Source organism: Stylophora pistillata, chromosome 7, assembly GCF_964205215.1.
Source record: "Stylophora pistillata chromosome 7, jaStyPist1.2, whole genome shotgun sequence".
In the NCBI taxonomy this organism is placed as follows: Eukaryota; Metazoa; Cnidaria; class Anthozoa; order Scleractinia; family Pocilloporidae; genus Stylophora; species Stylophora pistillata.
The window spans coordinates 17676629-17698542 of record NC_142525.1 but is presented as its reverse complement, the minus strand read 5'-3'; the positions used below and the strand labels follow the sequence as shown (position 1 = coordinate 17698542).

Here is a 21914-nt window from a genome sequence, read left to right as displayed (position 1 = left end):
GGTTGCACATTTTACCAACTTCACCTTTAATTCAGTAACACTTGGCATGAGCTTGGATAGAGAAAAAAAATCTCAAAAGAGTCATCTTCAATGCTTCAACCGTCCATCCTGTGCTTGATTACTAAAAAAACATATTATCTATTCGCTGAAGTGAAGGCCAATATCCCCCATTTTCAATGACATTAAAGTGAATAATTGCGGTTTATTCTCGTCCGTGCACTGACACCTCATGCACATTAGTTGACTCTTGGCATCGAAACTTGTCTTTAATTTGTAAATAAACAAAAATATCACCTTTGACAGAGCAACAGAATAGTCCGACATTAAATTTGTAGCGTCATGTTATGGCCACGTTCGTCATGGTCTATTTTCCTTCTTGTTTCTTCCGTAAGCGGACATCTACTCTATTTCTCTTTGGCGTCTGCCCTTTGGAATAATTCTCGTAAGCGGACAGCTCTACTAACGGAGACTTTTCCGAGGCTGTCTGCTTAAGACAAAGTTGACTGTAAATCCTTTCAAGTGCAATCCTCTTTTATACGTGGTAAAGGGTAAGTCAGGCAGAGGACTGGACCCGATCGACGGTTTCCGTTTCGCGTTTCGTCCCATCAAGTATGCAACGGCGTTCCTTAAATGCGGTTTCTTTCGATTAATTTCGGAAAAGGAATATATAAGAAGTTTTGGCTTGTGAAAGGATAATGGATGTTTATCTTGTTGGTGCTCTTCGATGGCTCACAGCCACGCTGTTATTCTGTTCCGCAATTCGGAAGACAGGTAATGCATATGCAGTCAAGCATATTGAGATGTTAGTTTTGGTTTCGATTTGAGATAAAGCTCTACAATAATTCGACAGACCGAAACACATCCCTAAATGTATTGACAAATGAACTTCGAAACTTTTGTAGTTACGCGTGATGTGTTAAATAGTTTAGTTGAATAGTTTCTGTTTTCCTCCTTCAGTGCCATTCAGAATCAGCAAAAGACCTCCTTCCAATGTTAATGTAGTATTAGGAGTAAACAGCAATCGACTCAGACTTGAGTGGCTGTATTCTGATGCACCGAGTTCGTATTTCGTTCAATTTTGGAAAGAGAAACCTGGTACTCTTGAACAATTATCAACAAACAAGAATGGGACAGCGTTCTATCCAAACTCGACAATTGAATTCGAGGCCTTACTTCCTGCAACACTAATACTAAAGAACGTACAGAGAAATGATGATTACACCTACCTAATGTACTTGATGGATTCTAGTGCGATAGTGGTAGAGTCAAGCGCAGTTGCTCTAAATGTGGTTGGTAAGTGATGGTGTTTCATGAGTTGCTTTGATACACTTTGTCCTGTAATACTTTTCTTGTGATTTGGTTACTGCGTTCTCCGCTAACGTTGTTGTGTCTAATGGTATTGTGCCCTTCTCAGAAAGGTCACGATGTAATCTCTATTCGATAGCTATATCTCTCTTTGTGTGAAATGAAGCATTATTCTTTGAAATTTGCAGTGTGCGGATCTTATAATGCACCCAGTAACTCAAATTATTGTGAAGATTTAGCCAAGCCCAAAAGCGGAGTTTCTGCTATTCATTTTAATAGAGCTCCTCACATGCTGTTCAAAAGTTTAATTTATTGTAGGGACTTTAGGGGCAGTCCTGTCTCAATAATATTTATTACTATTTACTACTACAATAATATTTATTACTTTTTAGATCCTACACAGTTACACTTCCAGTGCTTTTACGTCTCGTTCCTTTCCAGCCGCAACTGATGTAATTCTTATTTCACGTGATACTAGGAAGGACTCAGGAATTCTGATCGTTGTGTTACATTTGAGTTTTCTGCCGCTTTAATCGTTGATGAATGATAATTCAAACAGCACTAAGTTTATATAAATCTGTTATGACGGTGGTGTCGATGTTACTGATACAGGCGCGATTCTGCTCTCGTTTTCGCACTAATTCACCAACAGCGCTTTTTTTTTTTTGGCATTATAAGAAGTGTTCAATTAGGCGTTGTGTCAGCAATACTTCAGGGGATAAAGTTGTTTAATGACGGAAGACAATGGTGACAATATTATCTTACATTTGCGACTAATGCGTCGTTTAAGAATAATGGGAGTATGCTTTGTTTCTAGTCCATGCTCTTTACAGCGGATGTTTAGCGACTCTAGAAATCACCATGCTATTACAACCTGCCCGGATGTAGTGATTGTTTGCTACTTTACATTATGATATAATACATTAAGGGATACGTCACGCCATAAATATATGCCCTGAAGCCTTGCATTTTGTTGCTCCTGTGTTAATTGATTTTGTTCCCTATTGCTATTGACAAATAGCAACGCGCGTGCCGAAAATCGCTTTTTTCCTTTTTTGTAAATTTCAGGTCCCTCTCTCTCGAAGAAACTATAACCTGAAGGTAATATTCTAAATAAGCAAGAAGCGGGAATAAAATCGAACTCTCACGTGCGTTATCCGAAAATCCGGCTTCTTATAGAGTCAGCCGTTGCCTCCAAATATACAAACAAAAAAATTGGTTTATAATAAACAGAATGGACGTGACTAGCATTTGAAAGACGGTAAAAAAAAAACAACAACAACAACAACTTCGGGGACCAGAATTGGTATTTAGCGTATGACAAACTAACCGACTGTTTTGCTTCGCAAACATCCAAATGTCCGAATCTAACGCCCAATGTCAAGAGAACGCTAATCGACAGCCAACTAAATTCAGAATGGCGATTACGTTATTTTTAAACAATACTCTGACCTGATCATGAAGTGACAGGAAACGTAATAGAACCGCAACTCACATAGTACTAGGCCCACAATACGTAAATGGTTACTACGCTAGCCCTTGAATGAAATATCTACGTTCACATTCCATTTACTTTAACTTAAGAGCTACCTTACGAGCAAGACCGCTATAATCGAGTCCATACCACATTTTGTCAATTTTTGCTTATACAAAATGGGTATTTTCTAGGACGGTACTCTTTAAGGGTGTGACGTTTGTAAACGACACGATCTCAGTCTAACAAGGGTAGGTGATGTCGTCTTCTGTTCATCTATCTTTCGCCGCTGCGCAGTAGTGTTAATACTAACATATTTTTTTTACTTTCGCAACATTTACAAATCCATTTATGATACTTCCGTAACTTTGTGCTAACAGTATTATTGAAATAAATCTCAAATTCACGAGGAAACCTTTTAAAGACAAGGTTCGGTATGACCAATACCATTATCCGCTCAATGCATTCCACCGTTGACTTTGTTTTTACACCTAACATGCAAACACGTTTGAAAATAGTAAACACTCGTGCGCGCAAATGTAACACTTGGAAAGTTAATATATTTGAAGAAATAATGGCAAGTACCTGACACCTGAGTATTTAACATTCTGGTCTTGCTCGGGCTGTTGGTTATTATTGGCCGTCTTTTATCGAGAACTGTGTTACGATACACACCAATATCCTTTGCGCTGAAGAGGACGTCAGGTCTTTAGAAGAGACGATTAATGCCGCACTTAAAATTTACACGACAGGCCAACGACGACAAGATTGAGTCTGTATACAAAAAAATCAGATCTTGTAATTTTTCTCACTTGACGAAATAAAATCCTTTATTTTCCGATCCACAAATAAGTACATTTGATAGTGAAACAAACAGAAGAGCCACTTTAGAGCATGAGAGTTACATAGGATATTTAGGTTTTTTGATTGGTGGAAATCTCTCTTGGAAAAACCACCACGTTGACTACCTTATCACAAAAAATAAGTAAGACCACAGGAATGATTGCTGAGCAGTGATACTCTGTTACATCATCTGTAGTCATTAATTTCTACAAATCCTTAATGTGACCTTATACAACTTATAGACTCACTGCTTAGAAAAATGCCTCTAATGAATATTCTAGCAAAGTTGTTGTCATCCAAAAGCGAGTATAACGTTTAATCTACTTTAACGATTAATCTATAGAAAAGAGCGTGCTACCATTTTTGTAAATGCAAAAAGTCTACCTATTACCTTCTTATATTATGAAGTTCTACGGACAATATTGCTCGATGTTTATAACGACGAGAGATTTGTGGTAACGGAATAAACAACTCCACGTCATGTAAAAAAAAGTACAATTCACTTTAGTTCCTCAACGGCATAAACGACGTAGGTTGAAAGTAAAACAACAAACAATTACAAAAGTTGCAGTATACGATATAAAGAAATGACATACATCAGACTATCAAACAGTTACATTGTTACGGCCACAGAAAGGACCAAGATTGATTATGGTATTGCGAAACTGCTAAGGCAAAAAATAAACAAAAGGAAAAGTACGAGTGAAAACTGCGGCACGTTACCGAACTGCGCTTAAAGTAAAAAACGGGAAAACAGGCGTATTAATGCTAAATATACATAGATAAATTATGCGAAGTAGCAACAAGGCCGCAATAAAACGACAAAACAGCGTCAATGAAACAATAAGTATAAACGTTCGCTAGTTACGGAGTGATAAGACTTTCAATAAACTTTAAACACGCAAAGAATCCAACACGAAAAAATGCTGCACTTAGAATTTACAAACATCATCAAAGTTTTTATGAGAACGTTGAACATCCAGACCTTTACTACTCGCTCATTAATGTCAAAACTCTTCAAAGTTAAGTACTCTAGGATTAAACCACAATGAAAGGACTTTTCGAGTGTTCGTGTTAAAATCTGGAATAAGATACCTGATGGCAAAGAAATCTTTCAAAAAAGGAATATTTTGTATGTTAAATATGCGAAACAAAATAAAGTGTTAAGTTTGCTAAGTGTATTTTTACGGCTCATGTCTAAGACATCTTCGATTCCCATTCCACATAACGTTTCTAGCCGCTCGTTCAAATCGAACTGACTCGCATTCGAGACGCATAGTGATGTTAGGAGATAATTATGCGAGCAATAAGCCAGTGTTTGTAAATTTCCTTGTTCCTATTGTCTTTCTCTTCAAAATCGCCTATGACTGACTGCATGGAGAAACATTCCGCTATTGTCGTCTACTTGGAAAGTTTATTCGCTCAAGAATATGATGTAGTGACCCAGTTAGAGCTTGATTGTGGACATTTTGATACAAAGGCCAGCGTACTTACTACATAGGCGCATGCTTCTCTCGATGAACATCCTACTATATGTAGAGATGTATTATTAATAGACTAAGCGTTACCTTCCCCGACCATTTAGAGATATTCTCTTACGACTCACAGGGCCTTTGGGGAGCAATTCCTTCGCGTACGTTGACAATCCATACTCAAAGAATTCATCTTAAATTGTTATTTCACAGTGCCTCCAGAAATATCTGATCTACCGGAAGCAAGCTCTTTACTTACCATTGGAGAAAACCACTTTCTGACCTGCAACGCATCTGGTGACCCTCTACCAAATATTACTTGGACAAAAGATGGTATTCCCGAGGACAAGTTTAAAGTAACAGGTTGCCACCTTCATTTAAACAACGTGAATTTAGAGGATGTAGGATCATACAGATGTACAGCTAGGAATGGATATGGAGATGATGCAACCGCTATCAGCATCGTTGGCATAAGATGTTTGTAGTCTGATCTGTACTTTCAAAGCTGTTTGTGTGATCACTGCACGTTTTATAGTAGCAGATGCCACTTTATTTGAATTCATGCTGAAATTACACAACAAAGTAGTGACGTGGACTTATCACAACATTAAAAATACGTGTTCCTTTGTGTTTCCTTTATTTCACTTGGAAGAACATTGAGAAGATTTCAAATCATTAGTTTTAAATCAGACCCTGAATTCGTCTCAGTCCATCAAACCGCAAAAAAGAACTCGGCCAATATTCAGCCATCTTGACCTCACAGTTTGTCAATAACGATGCTACTCGGTATAAAATAATGACTGTTAAACGAACAAGTGTTAATTTTTCTGATGTAATCATACTGTAGGTGATGATTGTGAAATTAGGATCGTCGGAGTAACATTAAAGAATGAAGTCTGGAGGTCAGCCTTGAATAACAGATCGGGGGTTGAGTTTAAAACTTTGGAGTCGAAGCTGTTATCGGAAGTAAGTATCCTGCAGCATCTAGTAGTTACATTTGGTGACAATATCTGGGCAAACAAGCTTTTTTGTTGATACCTTTCGTCATACCGTGGTAATTTAGAAATATCTAAATTATGAACGTAAAATAACCTTTATTATTATCCAACTACACCTAGACGAGTACAAAGAACGCCATAGACGAGTACGAATATCACGCGGTATTTGTACTCGTCTATTGTAGTACCGGTTAAACAGGTTTTCTCGCATCGCGCAAACGAAGAATTGGATTGTAGTTACGAAAAAAAAAATGGCGAACAATTTGAATCCTATTTCCGACGACGAAGAGTCAGAATGGCTGGCAAAAATAGGTCCAAGTTCATTAGATGAATCGAACGGAGAAAACAGCTTGACGACCAGAAAATTTCTTCATTTAAGGAAGAAAATAGAAACAACGACACAACAACTCGCCAATTCCGTTCCGCATCGCATACTTCTGTCACTCACTCCCCGTAAATAAATATGCGCGAAATTCGCCCTCACTGAAATAACAGTTTGGCGTGTTGGATAATAAATAACTTATTAGACATTTTGTTGTGTAGTATCGCTGAGTATTTTACTCGTTATTTGTATTTTGACTCGCCCTACGGGCTCGTCAAAATACGGCACGACTCGTAAAAATACTCAGCGATACTGTACAACAAAACGTCTAATAAGATATATGTACCTCTCGTCCAGTACTGCCTGGACTGACTTAGCCTCCTTTTATTTGTTGCACTAACCTTCAAAAGACTAGCTGGAGAAATTGTTTTTCATGGCTCCGCTCTTCATTGAGCATTGAGTGAAGAGTGTTCTTGAATTAATGGAATGTCGTGAACAACTGTGGTATGTCGGAACAGTGGTCACATAAGCATCCGGGAACTTTGAGAGTGGCGAGAGTTGTGTATTTTGTGTGTGTTACATTAAATTTGTGGTTTTGAATTCTTTGTGGTTTACAACTCTACAAAAACTCAGATGTGTGAGTTTGACTATAACTAAAAAGTATTCGTATGCTCTTGAAGTGCAATTATTTATCTGGCAAACCTATGGGGGCTTGTACACCTTGATGCTTTTCTGGCTTAAAATTCCATTCTGAGAGTTCTTTTGAATTTCTTGAATTAGAAAGTTAAGCAAAGTAAAGTGAAGAGAGATAATGTTTTTCACGGTTGAAAATTGATGCTTGTGCACTTAAGTGACAATTGTGTCCTAGGGTCATATAGCATAAAGTTTGGTTGCTTGATTTGTCATCCAATCCTCTACTCATGTTTCATGAGAATTAGAGATCAGATCGTGATAACCTGAATTTACTACAACGATAGATTGGGGAAGTAATTAAAGATAAGAAATTTGAGAACTTGAAACATCCAGGGCTCATCTTGCGAGGGAAGTGTTTTACAAGTTTTGATCCTACGAGCCAAAAATTATCGTCTCAGACGAGTGGATGAGTGGATTTGTTTTTGCTCTGCGTACAAATTTCAATTGTGCATTTCCGCATTTGTTCTTGTATTCATATTTCCTCTATCTTCACCAAAAATCCTGGAAAACAACTGTACACAGTGAGTCTTCTTAGTTTCAGGTAAATGTCAAACTAAGACTGCTCAATGCATGCATATATTAGACTTTTTTTTAAATAAATGTCTTAAGGCCGGGCCAATCGCACGCATTATTTCAATTTATAATCTTGCAACGTTGTTGCGTGCAATGTGTTGAACACTTTTTGCCATCCTGGTGCAACAGGATGAAACATTTTGCAATATTTTAGATGGTGTTGGATCAAGTTCGAAAATGGTCAGATTTTTGTTGTAACATTTTTTGATATTGCAAGATGTTGCACGCATTTGAGAGGCTGTTTCACAACATCTCTCATTACAACAAAACCAAAGTAAAGCGCGCGCTCTGATTGGTCAATTCAGCATCCCCCATTTGCCCATGGGTGTACGCTGCTGACGTGAGCAAATGCAAAGACCAGTTTTCCGCGCGCTCGTATTTTCCGGTCATGTAAGATTTGTTAAATAAAAGGAAACTCTCGCTACAATGTATCAATGTTATGTTATAAAACAAATGGTAAACGCCACAGTGTACACTACTGAGTTATGGATGCACTTGGGAGATTTGCTAAGCACTCAAGAAGCTAGAGTCGCTCTCGGCTATCGCCTCGCGTGACTCTTACGCTTCTTTCGTGCTTAGCAACCTTCCGCGTGGATTCATAACTCAATATCGTACGCTGTGGTGTTTACCATTTGTTAAACATTATCCAGCAATTGGTTACGTTACGTTGACGACACATTCACCGCCGTTCGACACGACGAAATTGACACATTCCACCACCACCTTAACGAACAAAACACTGACATACAGTTTACCAGAGAAGTCGAAGAAAATGGCAAACTTCCTTTTCTAGACTGCCTGGTAAGCCACGGCGACAACTCATTACGGACGACAGTTTACAGGAAACCGACACACACCGCCAGATTACTAGACGAGTCACCCTACAACCCTACATCACACAAAGCCACAACTGTCAGAACTCTAACACGACGTGCACAACTAGTATGCGACTCGACAGACAGCTTATCCGACGAGAACAAATACCTTCACCGTGTTTTTACGAAGAACAACCACAACAACGACTTCATCCGACGAAACACTCACCGACCCACTACCACTACCGAAACAAACGACACCGCAACCCCTACGACTACAGCAACCATACCGTACATAAAAGGCATGTCTGAAAACATCTCGCGCATCTTACTACCCTTCAATATCCGCGTCGCGCACAAACCCATCACCACACTACGTCAGTTACTAACCAACGTTAAAGACAAAGACTGAACCGAGGAACACACAGGGAACGATTTATAAGATCAATTGCTCGGACTGCCAAGCCTCCTACATCGGTGAGACTGGCAGAAACCTCACAACAAGACTGACTGAACACAGACGGGCGACGAGGAAAGGTGATATCAGCAATCACACTGCTGAACACCATCGACTTACCAACCACAATATTGACTGGGACTCTGCGCAATGCCTAACCTAGAGCACTGACTATTTTCAACGACTGACTCTGGAAAGCTGGTTTACTAACTTAGAACAGACTCCCCTAAACAGATGTCAACAACTACCCGCTCCATACAAACCACTCATTCACGACATAAACATCACAAACGACCGAAAAAGAACGACCTAACTTTACCGACAGATCGAAACAGACCAATCACGACCGACTTACGTCACTTGAGTCTTACAGCCGATAACATCACGGCAAAACCAACCGATCATTTCACACGAACTGGAATAAGAACATTCTACTGACAACAATCATTCACTTGACTCTGATGACCGCACAGGTTGTCGGAACGTCTGTCACTACCACCGACAACAGTCCTTCTCAGGACTACACTCACCCGGACGATCAGACTACACCTTCACATTATCCAGCAATGTTGCAACATGTTGCGTTCAGGTTGCGTGCGTTTGACTGGGCGTCAAAACTTAATTGTCATCTTTAGAGCATTAAATTTGCATCTTGCAATCCTTTGATATTGCAGGATTTAGTTACAGTCAACTATTGATAAATATGTATACAAACATTTTGAGATTTTCATCGCGTTTAGTTTTGAAAAATTGATGTTGAGGAGGATGATGTGCATGGTCAAGATGAAATTTCGTTGACCGGTTTCTGTTATGAAAAGAGCTTTGATAAGCAAGTATTTTCTTTTCTTATAGTAGAACTGATAGTTCTGCTGCTATTGCTGTATTAAGGCTGACGTTCACTGACCCTTTAAAACCACTGGGAGATGAAATCTTTAAAGGAAAGCTCGGGTCACTCACAGTTGGCCGTGAGCTCGAACTCCCTTCAGCTACCGGGAAACCAAGTGGGTTACTTATATACAAGTATCTCAAGGATATTAAGCGCCACGCGAAGATACGAATTTTATCTTCTAGTTTTGATAACAGCTATTCCTTGCTCGCTTCCTTCGCTCATAAGAGACAATATCAATGGTAGATGATAAATTCATATCAACACCTGCACATAGATATAACGTCCTGTTTACTATACAGTTATTATTTACGTACGTTTGTGTCAGACATCTTATTCTCTGAATGAAGGGATCTTTTGCACATTTAAAAAGCTCGCAAAAATCTTCTTCAACCTCTGACATAAAAAATGAGACAAGCTCTCGTGCGACGAACGTTTTCCGCCAATTCAAACTTGTGAATGTCCTCAAATCGAGAGAAAGTGACTCGTGGTCAAAAGTGATCACGATGGTTACGATGACGACAATGTGAAGATATCTTGTAATCACAAGAGAAATTCTGGTGTTTTACCAATATGTCACTATTACTCTTGCATGTTACTTTCTCTTTAGCTCGACAACAATCGTTTAGATGCCTGTAAACTGATTACTTTTTGCATCAGTACCATTAACAAAGAGTACCGTAAAGGTGTAAGACAATCTCATTAATTCTGTTCTCTTTCTAAGATAGATGTACCTTAAGCATCACTGTTTGCTTTGAAACATATGTGTGAACTGCGGTTATGAGACGTATATGAGCACGATCCTTCGCAGTAAAGCACTATTTGAGCAATAGTGAAAATCAGACCTGAAAAAAATTTCAGGCCTGTACTATTGCTCAAATAGTGCTTTACTGCGAAGGATCGTGCTCATATACGTCTCATAACCGCAGTTCACACATATGTTTCATATGTTTGTTGTTGTTTGATTTATCATCTACGGGTTTATGTCGAATTAATTTGATGGCCTGCTCCCAGTTGGCTTGTTAGCTCAATTGGTAGAGCGCTGCACTAGTATCGCAGAGGTCAGTGGTTCGAATCCCGTACAGGCCTGAAATTTTTTTCAGGTCTGATTTTCACTATTGCTCAAATAGTGCTTTACTGCGAAGGATCGTGCTCATATACGTCTCATAACCGCAGTTCACACATATGTTTCATATGTTTGTTGTTGTTTGATTTATCATCTACGGGTTTATGTCGAATTAATTTGATGGCCTGCTCCCAGTTGGCTTGTTAGCTCAATTGGTAGAGCGCTGCACTAGTATCGCAGAGGTCAGTGGTTCGAATCCCCGTACAGGCCTGAAATTTTTTTTCAGGTCTGATTTTCACTATTGCTCAAATAGTGCTTTACTGCGAAGGATCGTGCTCATATACGACTGTTTGCTTTATCCCGAAGTTACTATTATTTCAAGAAATTCTGAATTTGTAGTTGAATATTTTGTTTCCCTTTTACCATGCAAGTGACTCATATATATCCCAATGATTACTTGCTCTTTTCCAGCTTTTCCCTGTACAAACGCTACAACCACAGGTAAGAGACAATAAATAAACTGTTAGTCGAAATTCAATCTTACTTGAGTCATATTCTGTCCAAATGTTTGCAAATTATTTTATCTTTTAATGTTATGTTTTATTTCTTTTGCTACTTTTTTCAACACGTGAATTAATGCTTAAATATTTCGTGTTCTTTTCCAGCTGTTCCCCTGACAAGAAGTTCGGCCTCAGCTAAGAGCCAATCGCTCTATATCAATTTTACTTGAATGCAAAAATTTACAAAGGCCTTAGGAAATATAGGATGTAAAGGTCTTTAGACCCCCTTACCTTTAATCAAAAACTAAAGCATGCTAAGCGAAGTAACCGATGAGTTGCGAAGTGTTTTTTTTTTGCTGGTATCGAGTTTATGATTTGAAAATAACAGTCCATCCCCAATATGTCTGCACGTGCCTGATGAAAACCTTCAATCAAAAACTAAAGCATGCTAAGCGAAGTAACCGATGAGTTACGAACTGTTTTTTTGTTTGTTAGTATCGAGTTTATGATTTGAAAATAACAGTCCATCCCCAATATGTGTGCATCAAGGGTGCCTGATGAAAACCGGGTCTGACAAAGGAGAAAAGAGGCTAACAATTAAACTTCGCAGAAGTGAATAATGAATGATGTATAACTGATTTAATTTTGCGTAAAGAAGTTTGTTTTCTAAGCCTAACTGAATTATAGGTCAACAGACTCGTACATGCTGGGGCAACTGCACGCGAACGTTCGCCTTCTGTTGAGCTTTGTTCTTGAAAAGAAAGTCACTATCAACGTCCACTCGCAAAAGAAACATTTTAGGCATGAAATTGTACGTTTTATGTTTATGCAATGCTTGAAAATGGCTTGAATGAGGAGTTGAGGAGTCAAAATTTTATGCCTCAGCTTTCTCTTCACGTTTTGGCGAGTATTACTTTTTTTAATGTAATGATACTGCACACGAATACCTATTAGTCTTTGAATTGTGGACTACCAAGTAAATTTTTGTTATCACGTACTAAGTTGAGTATTCATTCATGGGTTTCAGGATATCAAGTGTTTAAATTTCGGTATCAAAAGTGTAAGAAGTCGGAAATGAGAGGCGAAGGTCTAAAATAGATTTGCTGAATTAAAAGTTCATTCCACACTAAGATCAAATATTTATCCTGGCACTCAAAAACAGAATTTAAAAAAATGCTGAATAGAATCGCAAAAAAAAGGTGGGTTTATCCCTAGCCCCTCTCGATCTGTCCATGATAAACACCTCTCCATATACCATTCAGTATTCTTTCAGCCATATCATGTCAGCTGGGTATGTATGTTTACACACTTGCAGGTTTTCCTAAAGTTACAAATCAAAGTGAGGATCGGAAAAAACACCAAAATATGCTTCGAAATCATGCCATCTACTTGACAATCATTTTTCTTCTTGTGGTGATTATCATTGGGTTAGTGCTTGTCATTTGGAGAGGGAGGAATAAGCAAGGTGAGGTATCAGATCTAATTTGCTCTTTACTCCTACCGTAATCTCTGTTGATTGGCATGTAATCCAATATTGAAAGAGTGTTAGACAAAACTGTTAAAAAAATTGAATTTAAAGGGTTTGCAGTCGGTTCTGAGGATGCAGAAGGAAATTACGTCTTGGGTTACCCTCACTGCTCTTCCGTTTCTTGATTTTTGAGTTTGGAAACAAGTTTAGTTGCAATGTCAGCTTGTGGTCTTTTTTAAAACAATCTCTGTCAAGAAGAGTAACATTTCCATTGCTCAACTAAAGATTCTTGAAATCTGAGATATTCAAACATGAGAATTCTGATAGGTAGAATGACCTCATGAGGTTAGACTTGCGCAGCATTTATCGTAAGCTACGAAAACCATGTAGTCCCACATCAAAGAGTGTCCTCCAATCTGTTTCGACGTTTCGTTGCAGCAGTTTGTTTATGAACTGAGTTTCGTTTTTGTTCGAAGTCATTCTGCTTTTGGAATAAGCTTCTTCGTTGGTAGTAAATATGTTGTTTTATCCTACAGGATTTACAGGTGCATTGAAGCAAACAGGGTAAGTAAAAGGTAGTGTTAACTCAATTTGGGTCTTTCTCACAACAAGCCAAATATATTTCTCTTTAATCAACGCGCTTGCAAAGCAATGTTGCCTCGCTTATCAGTCATTGAATTCCTCAGGATAAACAGACAGTCACTGCCTACAAAAGAACGACTCAAGGGAGGAGTAGCCTGTGTCAGCTAGAATTCCTGAATTACTTTTTTCACATGAAGATCAGTGAGTCACTCTATCAGTTTGACTAAGCTTGGCTACAACAGACTCTTCCAATAATCTCCTTTCGATATGCTAAAACTCAGTTTTCGTTACCGAATCTTAGAGGACTCAAACAAAGGAAACCAAATGCTGAACAAGCTTGTTCATGAGGAATTTCAATGTATCAGAAGATTCTAGTTGCGGTTTCATCTTGTTTTCATTCTTGAACATATAATTTCACTAGGTTTGTGCCTGTCCCGTGTCGTTTAATCGCCTCCTAGCTTCGGGCTTTAGTTTGGACCTACTGTATCATCTAGTTCTTTCTGAAATTTGGATGGTACACTATTGTCCATACAAAATTATGGCATCTTATATCCGAACTTCCTGTTAAAAGATTATATAGACATGGAGAGCCGAAAATTCAAGTGGCACCCCCACAACGTGCCAGTAAATGAATTTGGGATGAATTGTGGTGCGGACATTGTGGAGACATTTAGTAACATAGGTTGTCACCTAAGCCTGGAGTTTTCGGTCACTAAGATGGTATAATTTCAATTTGTTTTGTTTCATCTTTCAATAACAAGCCAGCTCCAACTCAGTTTTTGGTTCTTTCAAATCAATTATAAGGAAGTAATCCTCTAGTCTTCGCCCAGATCATCCATAGTGACTTGGCGGCCAGAAATGTTCTTGTTGGAGAAGGAGAAGAGTGTAAGGTGACAGAGTTTGGAATGGCCAGGAATGTTCACCAGGATGATATCTACACCATACACAGTGGGGTGAGAAAGGTTCTTAAAAACCTCTATGAATTGAAAAGAGCACAGGAAATACTTATTAAAAGTTTAATTAGCCAATACATTGTTTTAAAGTTGGTTAAAAATGGTTTCCACTTATTTTGTGTAGCCTAAAATAAATGTTATTGTGAGGTACCAATTGCTAAACACTTACACTAAAATTCTTCTTTAGAGTTCCTCTTTGATTCTATGGTTATAGATTATCATTTTTCAGTAACACTCAAGTAACCATGCACTGTATTCCTTTTTAGGGTCGTCTACCAGCGAAGTGGACAGCATACGAAGGGCTACTTTACGGGACATATACGACCCAAAGTGACGTGTAAATATTCTCTCAGGGAGATTTTGTATCACATGGACGAAACTTTCTATGATGCAACTTCTGGCAGCTATATTTAGTGACCACAGCCGCACATTAGAGTGGTTGACACATTAGTTCTAATTACCTGTTGTGTGTTTCACAATAGGACACGCTTGGGGGAACTAGTGCGATTGAGATAAATGTTGATTTGGGACTCCACGAAATATATTAGGCCTAACTCACTCACTTTGTATCGGGATGTATTCATAGCCATTTACTTTTTTTAATATTTACAAAATAAATGTACAAATATTTTATAGAGGCGATGAATATCAGAAAGCAGGTTTTGCTGAAATTACATTAATCTCACAAATCTCTTTCTACATCCAGATGGAGTTTTGGTGTTGTTCTTTATGAGATATTTACTGTAGGTTGGTGCTCGTCTGTTTTCTCTTCTTTTCTATTTTTTTTCTTCTTTTGCAGAGTACTATAGACTGCTACAACAATGAAAAAATTATTTTGTTCTCTTTTCCTCGGCTAGATTTCAACTTTACATTCCAGCATATTGGTACCACAGCAACCAATTTTGAAATAGTTTTTTTTGTCGTGATCTCTTTGCTAGAAGCGTTGCCTTTACCAGAACACAATGTATTTTCCTGTCGAGTTACATTGAGGGAGCTGGATCAAGAAGAGAAAGTGACGTCATTTACCTAGGAGTTAACTCGAAAGTAAGATTACTCTCTCTTTTTCTCGATCCAGCCTTCAGTTCGACTTATTGTCCGAAACTGATTGTGTCGAAATAATTGATAAGCTGCATTTTGCGAGACAGAAACTCGGCCTTAAGAGAGAACGAGAACAAAATTTTTTCATTGCAGTGGTCCTTAAATTTGGGGCTTTGCCCTAGCATCGCGACTTGAAATTACTTATTTATGATTTTTCCAGGTGGATCACCGTACCCAGGGATTAATGGCCGAGAAATTGCAGGCAAACTTCAGAAGGGATACCGTATGCCAAAACCAAAACATGTTGATGAACAACTGTAAGCGCTCTTTATTTTGTCTTTTTTCGATATTTTCAGATTCTTTTTTCCATTTTGTTGACGTATTTAAACAACTGTGAAAAACGCCCAAGAGTGGACACCTCTAATATGAAAACACTACGTCATATTACCCGCGATCAGATAACCCGACACTTCCAACCTCTTATGGAACACTTTAATTAGCCTAGATGGTGTCTGTTTACCACAGGTCGGTCGATAAAGTGAAGTTTTACTTAGTCACCATTGGCAAGTCTTTTAATATATCCAATGCCGACCAAGATATAAGAGAAGAAACCAGCTGACGAGTTTGAGATACTCAATGAAGAAAAATGTCTGCATCATTGATTCTTAATTGCCAAAGTATTTCCTGAGGTTATTTTTTCTTACGATGTTAGTTACTGTGTTGTTGATATAACTGAGATATCTCTAGTTACCAGATCATGTTCCAGTGTTGGGAAGAGAAACCAAACAACCGACCGACATTCTCCCAACTTGAAGTCACCTTGAAAAAATTGATGCAAAACATGAACGTAAGTCTGTTCCATATGTAATAACATGCCAAACTTCTCTCTTTAAGTTACTGATAGTGCTTTAGGGACAAAGAAGGTTATATTATGCTTTCCTTTGTCAGTTACGTCAAATGCCATTTCATTCCCACTTAAATAACATAATAAGCCACATGTTAATGTTGAATAACTTTATTGAAGTCTTTTTTTCTTTTCTTTTAGACTTACGTGAATTTGAAGGAATACGATAACAATTTGTACGCGAATGTTGACGACCTATTTGAGTAACAGGATAGGAAATCGTCTAATTGTATAAGGGAAAGATAGTTAGAGAGGATGCGTCTAAAAACAGGGCACGTAAAAAAATCAGTCCAGTTGTGGAGACATATCCATAAGTACATTTAAAGTATTTTTAAGGTATGGTTAACTTGGTCCTGAGGACTTTCGCTTGGAAATAGAACTACACATGCATTAGACCAACCGCCTCCCGGTTAGCTCAATAGATAGAGCGCTGGACTGTTGTGCGGGAGGTCGAGGGTTCGAGCCCCGGCCAGACCAACACTCAGGGTCTTAACATAATTGAGAAGAATTTGCTTCCTTTCTATAACATCAAGAAATGGTTAGATATTCTAGTCTTCTCGGATAGGGACGAATAAATGGAGGTCCCGTCTCCTGCAGGGTTGGGGTAGGAGACATTAGTTTCCCACACACGAGATTACTGTGTGATGGATGTCCTCCCCTGGGGTGGGATTGGTGGGATATTGGGCGCACTTAATTTGGAGCCTCGCTCTATTGTGCGACCCTCACCATACTCTGGTGAAAGTGATTAAATACACATAATTTGGGGTCCTGAAATGGCCTTCGCTTGAGTTACGAAGGAAGTTTTTCTGCTTAGTGCAGACGTACAAGGTTATTTTCGGACACTGTGACATAGATCCTCATATATTTTTTTGATTTTAATGTATTGGCGAAAACGCATAGGAACCATAATTGTAAGATAAGACTTAAAGAGACACGTACAAATTACTTTAAATTTTCATTTTTCAATCGCTACCGGCATAACAGACTGGAAAATTATTCCACCAAACATTATGTATGCACGTTCGTTAAGCAGTTTTAAGTCCTATCCATTACGCATTAGATCATTTGAGTTAATTTGAAATCAGGTGAAACTCGCGAGTGATCAGTATCCAATTTAATTAGCTTAACTTTGGGCCTCTTTTAAATTGTACTTCTTAATTTTTAGTGTCAATTATAGTATGCAATTTAATTAGGTTAGTTTTGAGCCGCATTTAAATTTTACGAATTAAATTTTAGTACGCTTAATTTTGGAGAATATTCTTTGTAGGGGAATTTAGTCTCCCCCAATTATTCTCCAGTCATGCACTCTTTGTATTTTCTGTAATTTTATTTACCTGTATGACAATGGATTATTAAATTTAAACCTTTAAATAATACAATGCGGAATTATTTTTTCTTTTTGTTTCGAATCTCCGATACAAACGTGGACCTATCCTACCTACACGATATATTTTCGTAATAGAAGTCGATAGCTTCCCACAAGTGTTCCGAACCAGATAAAGTCTAATCTGCGTTTAAACTCCACTGCATTGCCAGCCTCATTTCGACATAGAAGTAGCACTCCGGTTTGTAAGGTGGCCTGTATGGGCAGTGTAACCAAGATATCGACAGCTTTACCTGGTACACAGCAGTGTGCTACAAAAATGCGGACTGGCCTCCACACATGAAACAAGGAGTGCATTCACGTAAGTGTTTAGGGGATATGTTAGTCTCCCCGTTTACCTTAAGTGAGACCTGATTGTGAACTCAATCATTAAGTACAATATATTACACTTTATTACGGCTCCCCTATACGAGGCTATTCTGTTTTAGTATATACTAAAACAGTGGATAGCGTTGAAGGCGCGCTCTGATTGGCTAGTCAAACTCCGAAAATCCCTTGCTATTTACCTCCGAGCAACTCGGGAAAAAATGGCGTCCCGGTTTGCATCCGTGACATGCAAAGAAATCACTCAAATTAATTTTTGGTGGTGCGTATTATCTCACTGTTTTAGTATATACTAAAACAACTATTCACCTCAGTGTCGGTGGTGAGCGGTGGATATTTACCTCGCCGCTTCGCGGCTGGGTAAATATCCACCACTAACCACCTCCACTTCGGCGAATAGTTGTTAACTAATATACAATGATAGCAACTATACAATAATAAATTGCAATGGGTCAAAAAATATTTACATATGTTGCGAAAAAAAATATTTACATGAGTTCATATAAAGCTTGAAAGATGTGTTTCGATCAAGCGACTCTCCTTTCTAAACTTGAAATACTCTTTATGTTCCGAATGTTTTCTGGGAGGAGGTTGTACTTTTTGCCCCGCGAAAGGCGAAAGAGAGTTGTCCAGTTGATAATCTGCATTTACGCAGATTTAACTGTGACATATTTCTAGTGTTGCGTCCCGACACACTAAATCTGTCATGAAATAGATCGCAAAGATATAAGGTGGTACCTGCTTTGCTCTACACTTATTGGCCATAGTAAGGGTATCTAATAAAAGTTTTTGACAGACGCTTAGCCAACCAAGGAATTTGCGCGCAGCAGAGACATGATCAAATTTTTTGATACTTAGGATTATTCTACAAGCTAAGTTCTCAATGAGTTTGAGCTTAGAAATATTTTTGCTGAAGATATTACCCCATACGGTAGAAAAATAGAAAAGCCTTCTGAAAATAAGAGCATTGATAATCAAAGTAAGAGTTTTTTTGTCCAAAAGATGTTTCATTCTACTGATACGACGTAAATTGTACAGACTACTTGAGGGCAGTTTAGATACGTGGTCGTCAAAGGTTACAGTAGAGTCGATCCAGACCCCCAAGTCTTTTGCAAGAGGAGAGGGCGTCATATTCTTTCCCAATAGAACGACATGAAGAAGAGAAAAGTCTCGCGTTATTTGTGGTACGTCAACTCAAAAATATTATAAGACGTCTATGTGAGTATCGACTGACTAAGTTATGGCTTTAGTTTTGCCTTTCCTTGAAGAATAAAGGACCATGAACTGAGTGAATAGCCTTCACTGTCAACTGATTCTTGCATGAGACCTGTTTCCTTTACTGCACACCAGCCTGACAGTTGATAATCAGTCCTAAAATTTAGCATCTTTGGACAATGAAAAAGGTTAAAAGTTTGTAAAAGTTTAGGATGTTTTTTTTATATGCAACTGGAAACAGAAAACTTCAAGATGTCAGGGTTCGTTTCGTTTCTCCCTCTCGGTTTTAAAATGAGGTTGTCGATTTCCTTTGAGTCCTTTTGATGGTCCAAATAACTTTCTTAGTTTAAAACACTTTGCTAGAAATTTTATGGTAAAGAATTTCCCTAGATTAATTTGAATGAATAATATACATTGAGAAGCTGAATAGACGAATCAATCAATTTTTCCAAGTGGGAAGTCAGATGTGAAAATCCTACTGTGAATTTAAAATTACATAGAATATTATGAATATCTCGCAGTAATCTCCTCGCACGAGGTGATTAGAGCAGGGACGCTGAACTTCAAAACGGTCGCCTTTTGTTTTGTCAATGTTTCTGAGAAAGCTGTTGTTAACGCGATAGAAAAAAGTTAATTTCCGAATGCACAAAAGATGCTTTTAAGTTCGGTTTACCACTTTCCCAAAGTAAGATGCGAGGTTTTAGCTGTCCAAATCAAATAAAGAGGCCTGTTAAATTTCAGGGGAAACCGGCTGCTTATCTCGATACGAGTAAGCAAGACAGTTGTAATAAAATATTTATAAAAGTTTCTTTAGAAACGTTTTAGTCCACAACAGAATTCTAAAGGATTTAAATAGTTATACTCAAGCAATTGTTTGCCCCAGGCTCAGTGAAAATTGTTGAATGATCTCCTCGATTTCTTCTTTGGCATTATTCAATAAGACTCACTTCGTCTCCGGTGTAACTGTTAAATGTGCTGACTAATGATTGGAAGTTACACGTAAAATGGAAAATCACGCCGTGCGATTCTCATTTAACAATGATAGACGAGATCTTTTGTACGATCGACTATCCAGATAATTTTCAGCGGGTGAAATGATTTTCCAGGTCTGAAACTCCTTGTTCCGAGAATTAAGTTCTGAGTAACGGTGCTAAACCGCCAAATGACGTCAAACCATATATTGATCTTAAGGTGGGGAGAGGGTGGGCTACCCCATATACGATGACGCCACAAAAATTAAGGTTTCTTGAGCCGACTTGGCCTGAAAATGTGAGTGTAAATCAGGTGTGGTTTTTGAGGAGCCACGAGAACGCGAGGATGTCATTTTGTGTGAACAGCTACTCAACATTAGTAAAAGAAAATGAGAAGGAACCATAATATATGTATTTTTAAGTGAATTTTACCAACTTTTGATCATGCTGGTGTTCTGCGGCCGAAACGATGTTTTGATGGTATACAAGATAAAATAATGGGACATATTATTTTACCATTCCATGTCTTTAAATGGTTTAGATTTAGAAGTAAGGACTGAACACGACTGTGGAACATGACATGTTTGGAGAATCGGGCCGCGTCATTCCTACCAAAGAGTCCGGAGAGTACCTTCCCGCGAATGTGAATAAATGTCTCAATAGCCATTGTTCATCCTCCCGATATATTAAACCAAACCTTTTACTCCTATGCTTCCGTGTAGTTCATTGTCTAATGCCCATGTAAAGACTGAAAAACGTAGATGTCATCCATTTAGATATGTCTTCTTTTTTTATTGGGTCAGGTCTCACACTTTGATTCTTAACTGTATATCAGGATCAAACCCGAAGCTTAGCAAGATTAAAGGATATGAAGTTTGGAAACGAATTACTTACTCGTGGATGTCATCCTAACAACAGCCAAACACCATAGACGTTATTCATGCACGGTCAGTTGCTATGTAGAAAGCTGCATCAGCAGACTCTTCGCGCAAACATCTAGGCTGAAAGAAACGATCGAAAAATAACAATCAATCATTGGGGAAAATGAGTGACGAATCTGCAATATTCCGTTAAATTCCTTTTACGGCAGAAAGTATTGGTTGTTAACTGAGCTATATTTAATCGAATGCACTTCTTCCAGCGGCTAGCCTGTCGAACGGTAACGCTAGTTACCTTGTGAGGGTAAAGATTTCGTACCTTAGCACCACGTGATTTAATGAGAATAGTAACTTCTGTATTAAATTTAAAACTAAATATCGCGTGTGGGTGCATAGCGAGTTTGCTACTTACAAGATAAATGAGAATTCCGCTGCAGTTGTACCCATCCTTCTGTTTAAAGTGGACCGTTCGATGCAAGGCCATGATAGAGTAAGCCAGCCCGCTTTGGCGTCAGCGATCTCGTTACAAATATAATGACAGCCAGATAAAGGGCTACTTTATTCTCATAGTTACTGCCGTTTTAAATTGAAGGAACAACTTTTTTTCACTTACGACTGAATAAATTTACACTTCTTAAAAGCACTCAAAGTAGACATTGCATGCCTATCATGTCCGCTCTTCTGTTGGCAGAACAGGGCAAGTCAATAAGACATGTCTACAGTACTTGGTCGCTACTAGATAAGTAGGGTTTATTACTGCGAGGAACGCTTTCAAACATTTCATGAAACCGCA

The 21914-nt window shown here is 38.4% G+C and overlaps 2 protein-coding genes across 4 annotated transcripts; both read left to right on the top strand.

Moving 5' to 3' along the window:
* The first annotated feature begins 294 nt into the window (after positions 1-294).
* On the top strand, positions 295-8192 carry LOC148726932 (junctional adhesion molecule A-like). Its single transcript, XM_088727887.1, has 4 exons — positions 295-771; positions 958-1293; positions 5308-5571; positions 5942-8192. Exons 1-4 carry the CDS (start codon positions 696-698, stop codon positions 6127-6129), a joined length of 864 nt encoding a protein of 287 aa, XP_088584013.1. The 5' UTR covers positions 295-695; the 3' UTR covers positions 6130-8192.
* A 4215-nt stretch (positions 8193-12407) lies between these two features.
* LOC148726931 (tyrosine-protein kinase receptor Tie-1-like) lies at positions 12408-17728 on the top strand. Of its 3 annotated transcripts, none has more exons than XM_088727989.1 (8): positions 12408-12869; positions 13409-13436; positions 14285-14416; positions 14674-14744; positions 15114-15154; positions 15666-15762; positions 16193-16292; positions 16491-17728. In XM_088727989.1, exons 3-8 carry the CDS (start codon positions 14360-14362, stop codon positions 16554-16556), a joined length of 432 nt encoding a protein of 143 aa, XP_088584115.1. In that variant the 5' UTR covers positions 12408-12869; positions 13409-13436; positions 14285-14359; the 3' UTR covers positions 16557-17728. The 3 variants fall into 3 exon arrangements, with proteins under 3 accessions (XP_088584115.1, XP_088584116.1, XP_088584117.1); XM_088727990.1 differs by having other exon boundaries at positions 13559-14416; XM_088727991.1 differs by having other exon boundaries at positions 12415-12869; positions 13559-14407.
* Positions 17729-21914: the final 4186 nt, after the last annotated feature.

What these genes read in the sequence shown, in the direction of transcription:
- LOC148726931 (XM_088727989.1), top strand. Translation starts at nt 14,360, where the DNA reads ATGGCCAGGAATGTTCACCAGGATGATATCTACACCATACACAGTGGG. An exon ending in TATACGACCCAAAGTGACGT is followed by an intron (nt 14,745 to 15,113) that starts GTAAATATTCTC and finishes TTCTACATCCAG; the next exon opens with ATGGAGTTTTGGTGTTGTTC. An exon ending in AATTGATGCAAAACATGAAC is followed by an intron (nt 16,293 to 16,490) that starts GTAAGTCTGTTC and finishes CTTTTCTTTTAG; the next exon opens with ACTTACGTGAATTTGAAGGA.
- LOC148726932 (XM_088727887.1), top strand. Translation starts at nt 696, where the DNA reads ATGGATGTTTATCTTGTTGGTGCTCTTCGATGGCTCACAGCCACGCTG. An exon ending in AGTTGCTCTAAATGTGGTTG is followed by an intron (nt 1,294 to 5,307) that starts GTAAGTGATGGT and finishes GTTATTTCACAG; the next exon opens with TGCCTCCAGAAATATCTGAT. An exon ending in CAGCATCGTTGGCATAAGAT is followed by an intron (nt 5,572 to 5,941) that starts GTTTGTAGTCTG and finishes ATCATACTGTAG; the next exon opens with GTGATGATTGTGAAATTAGG.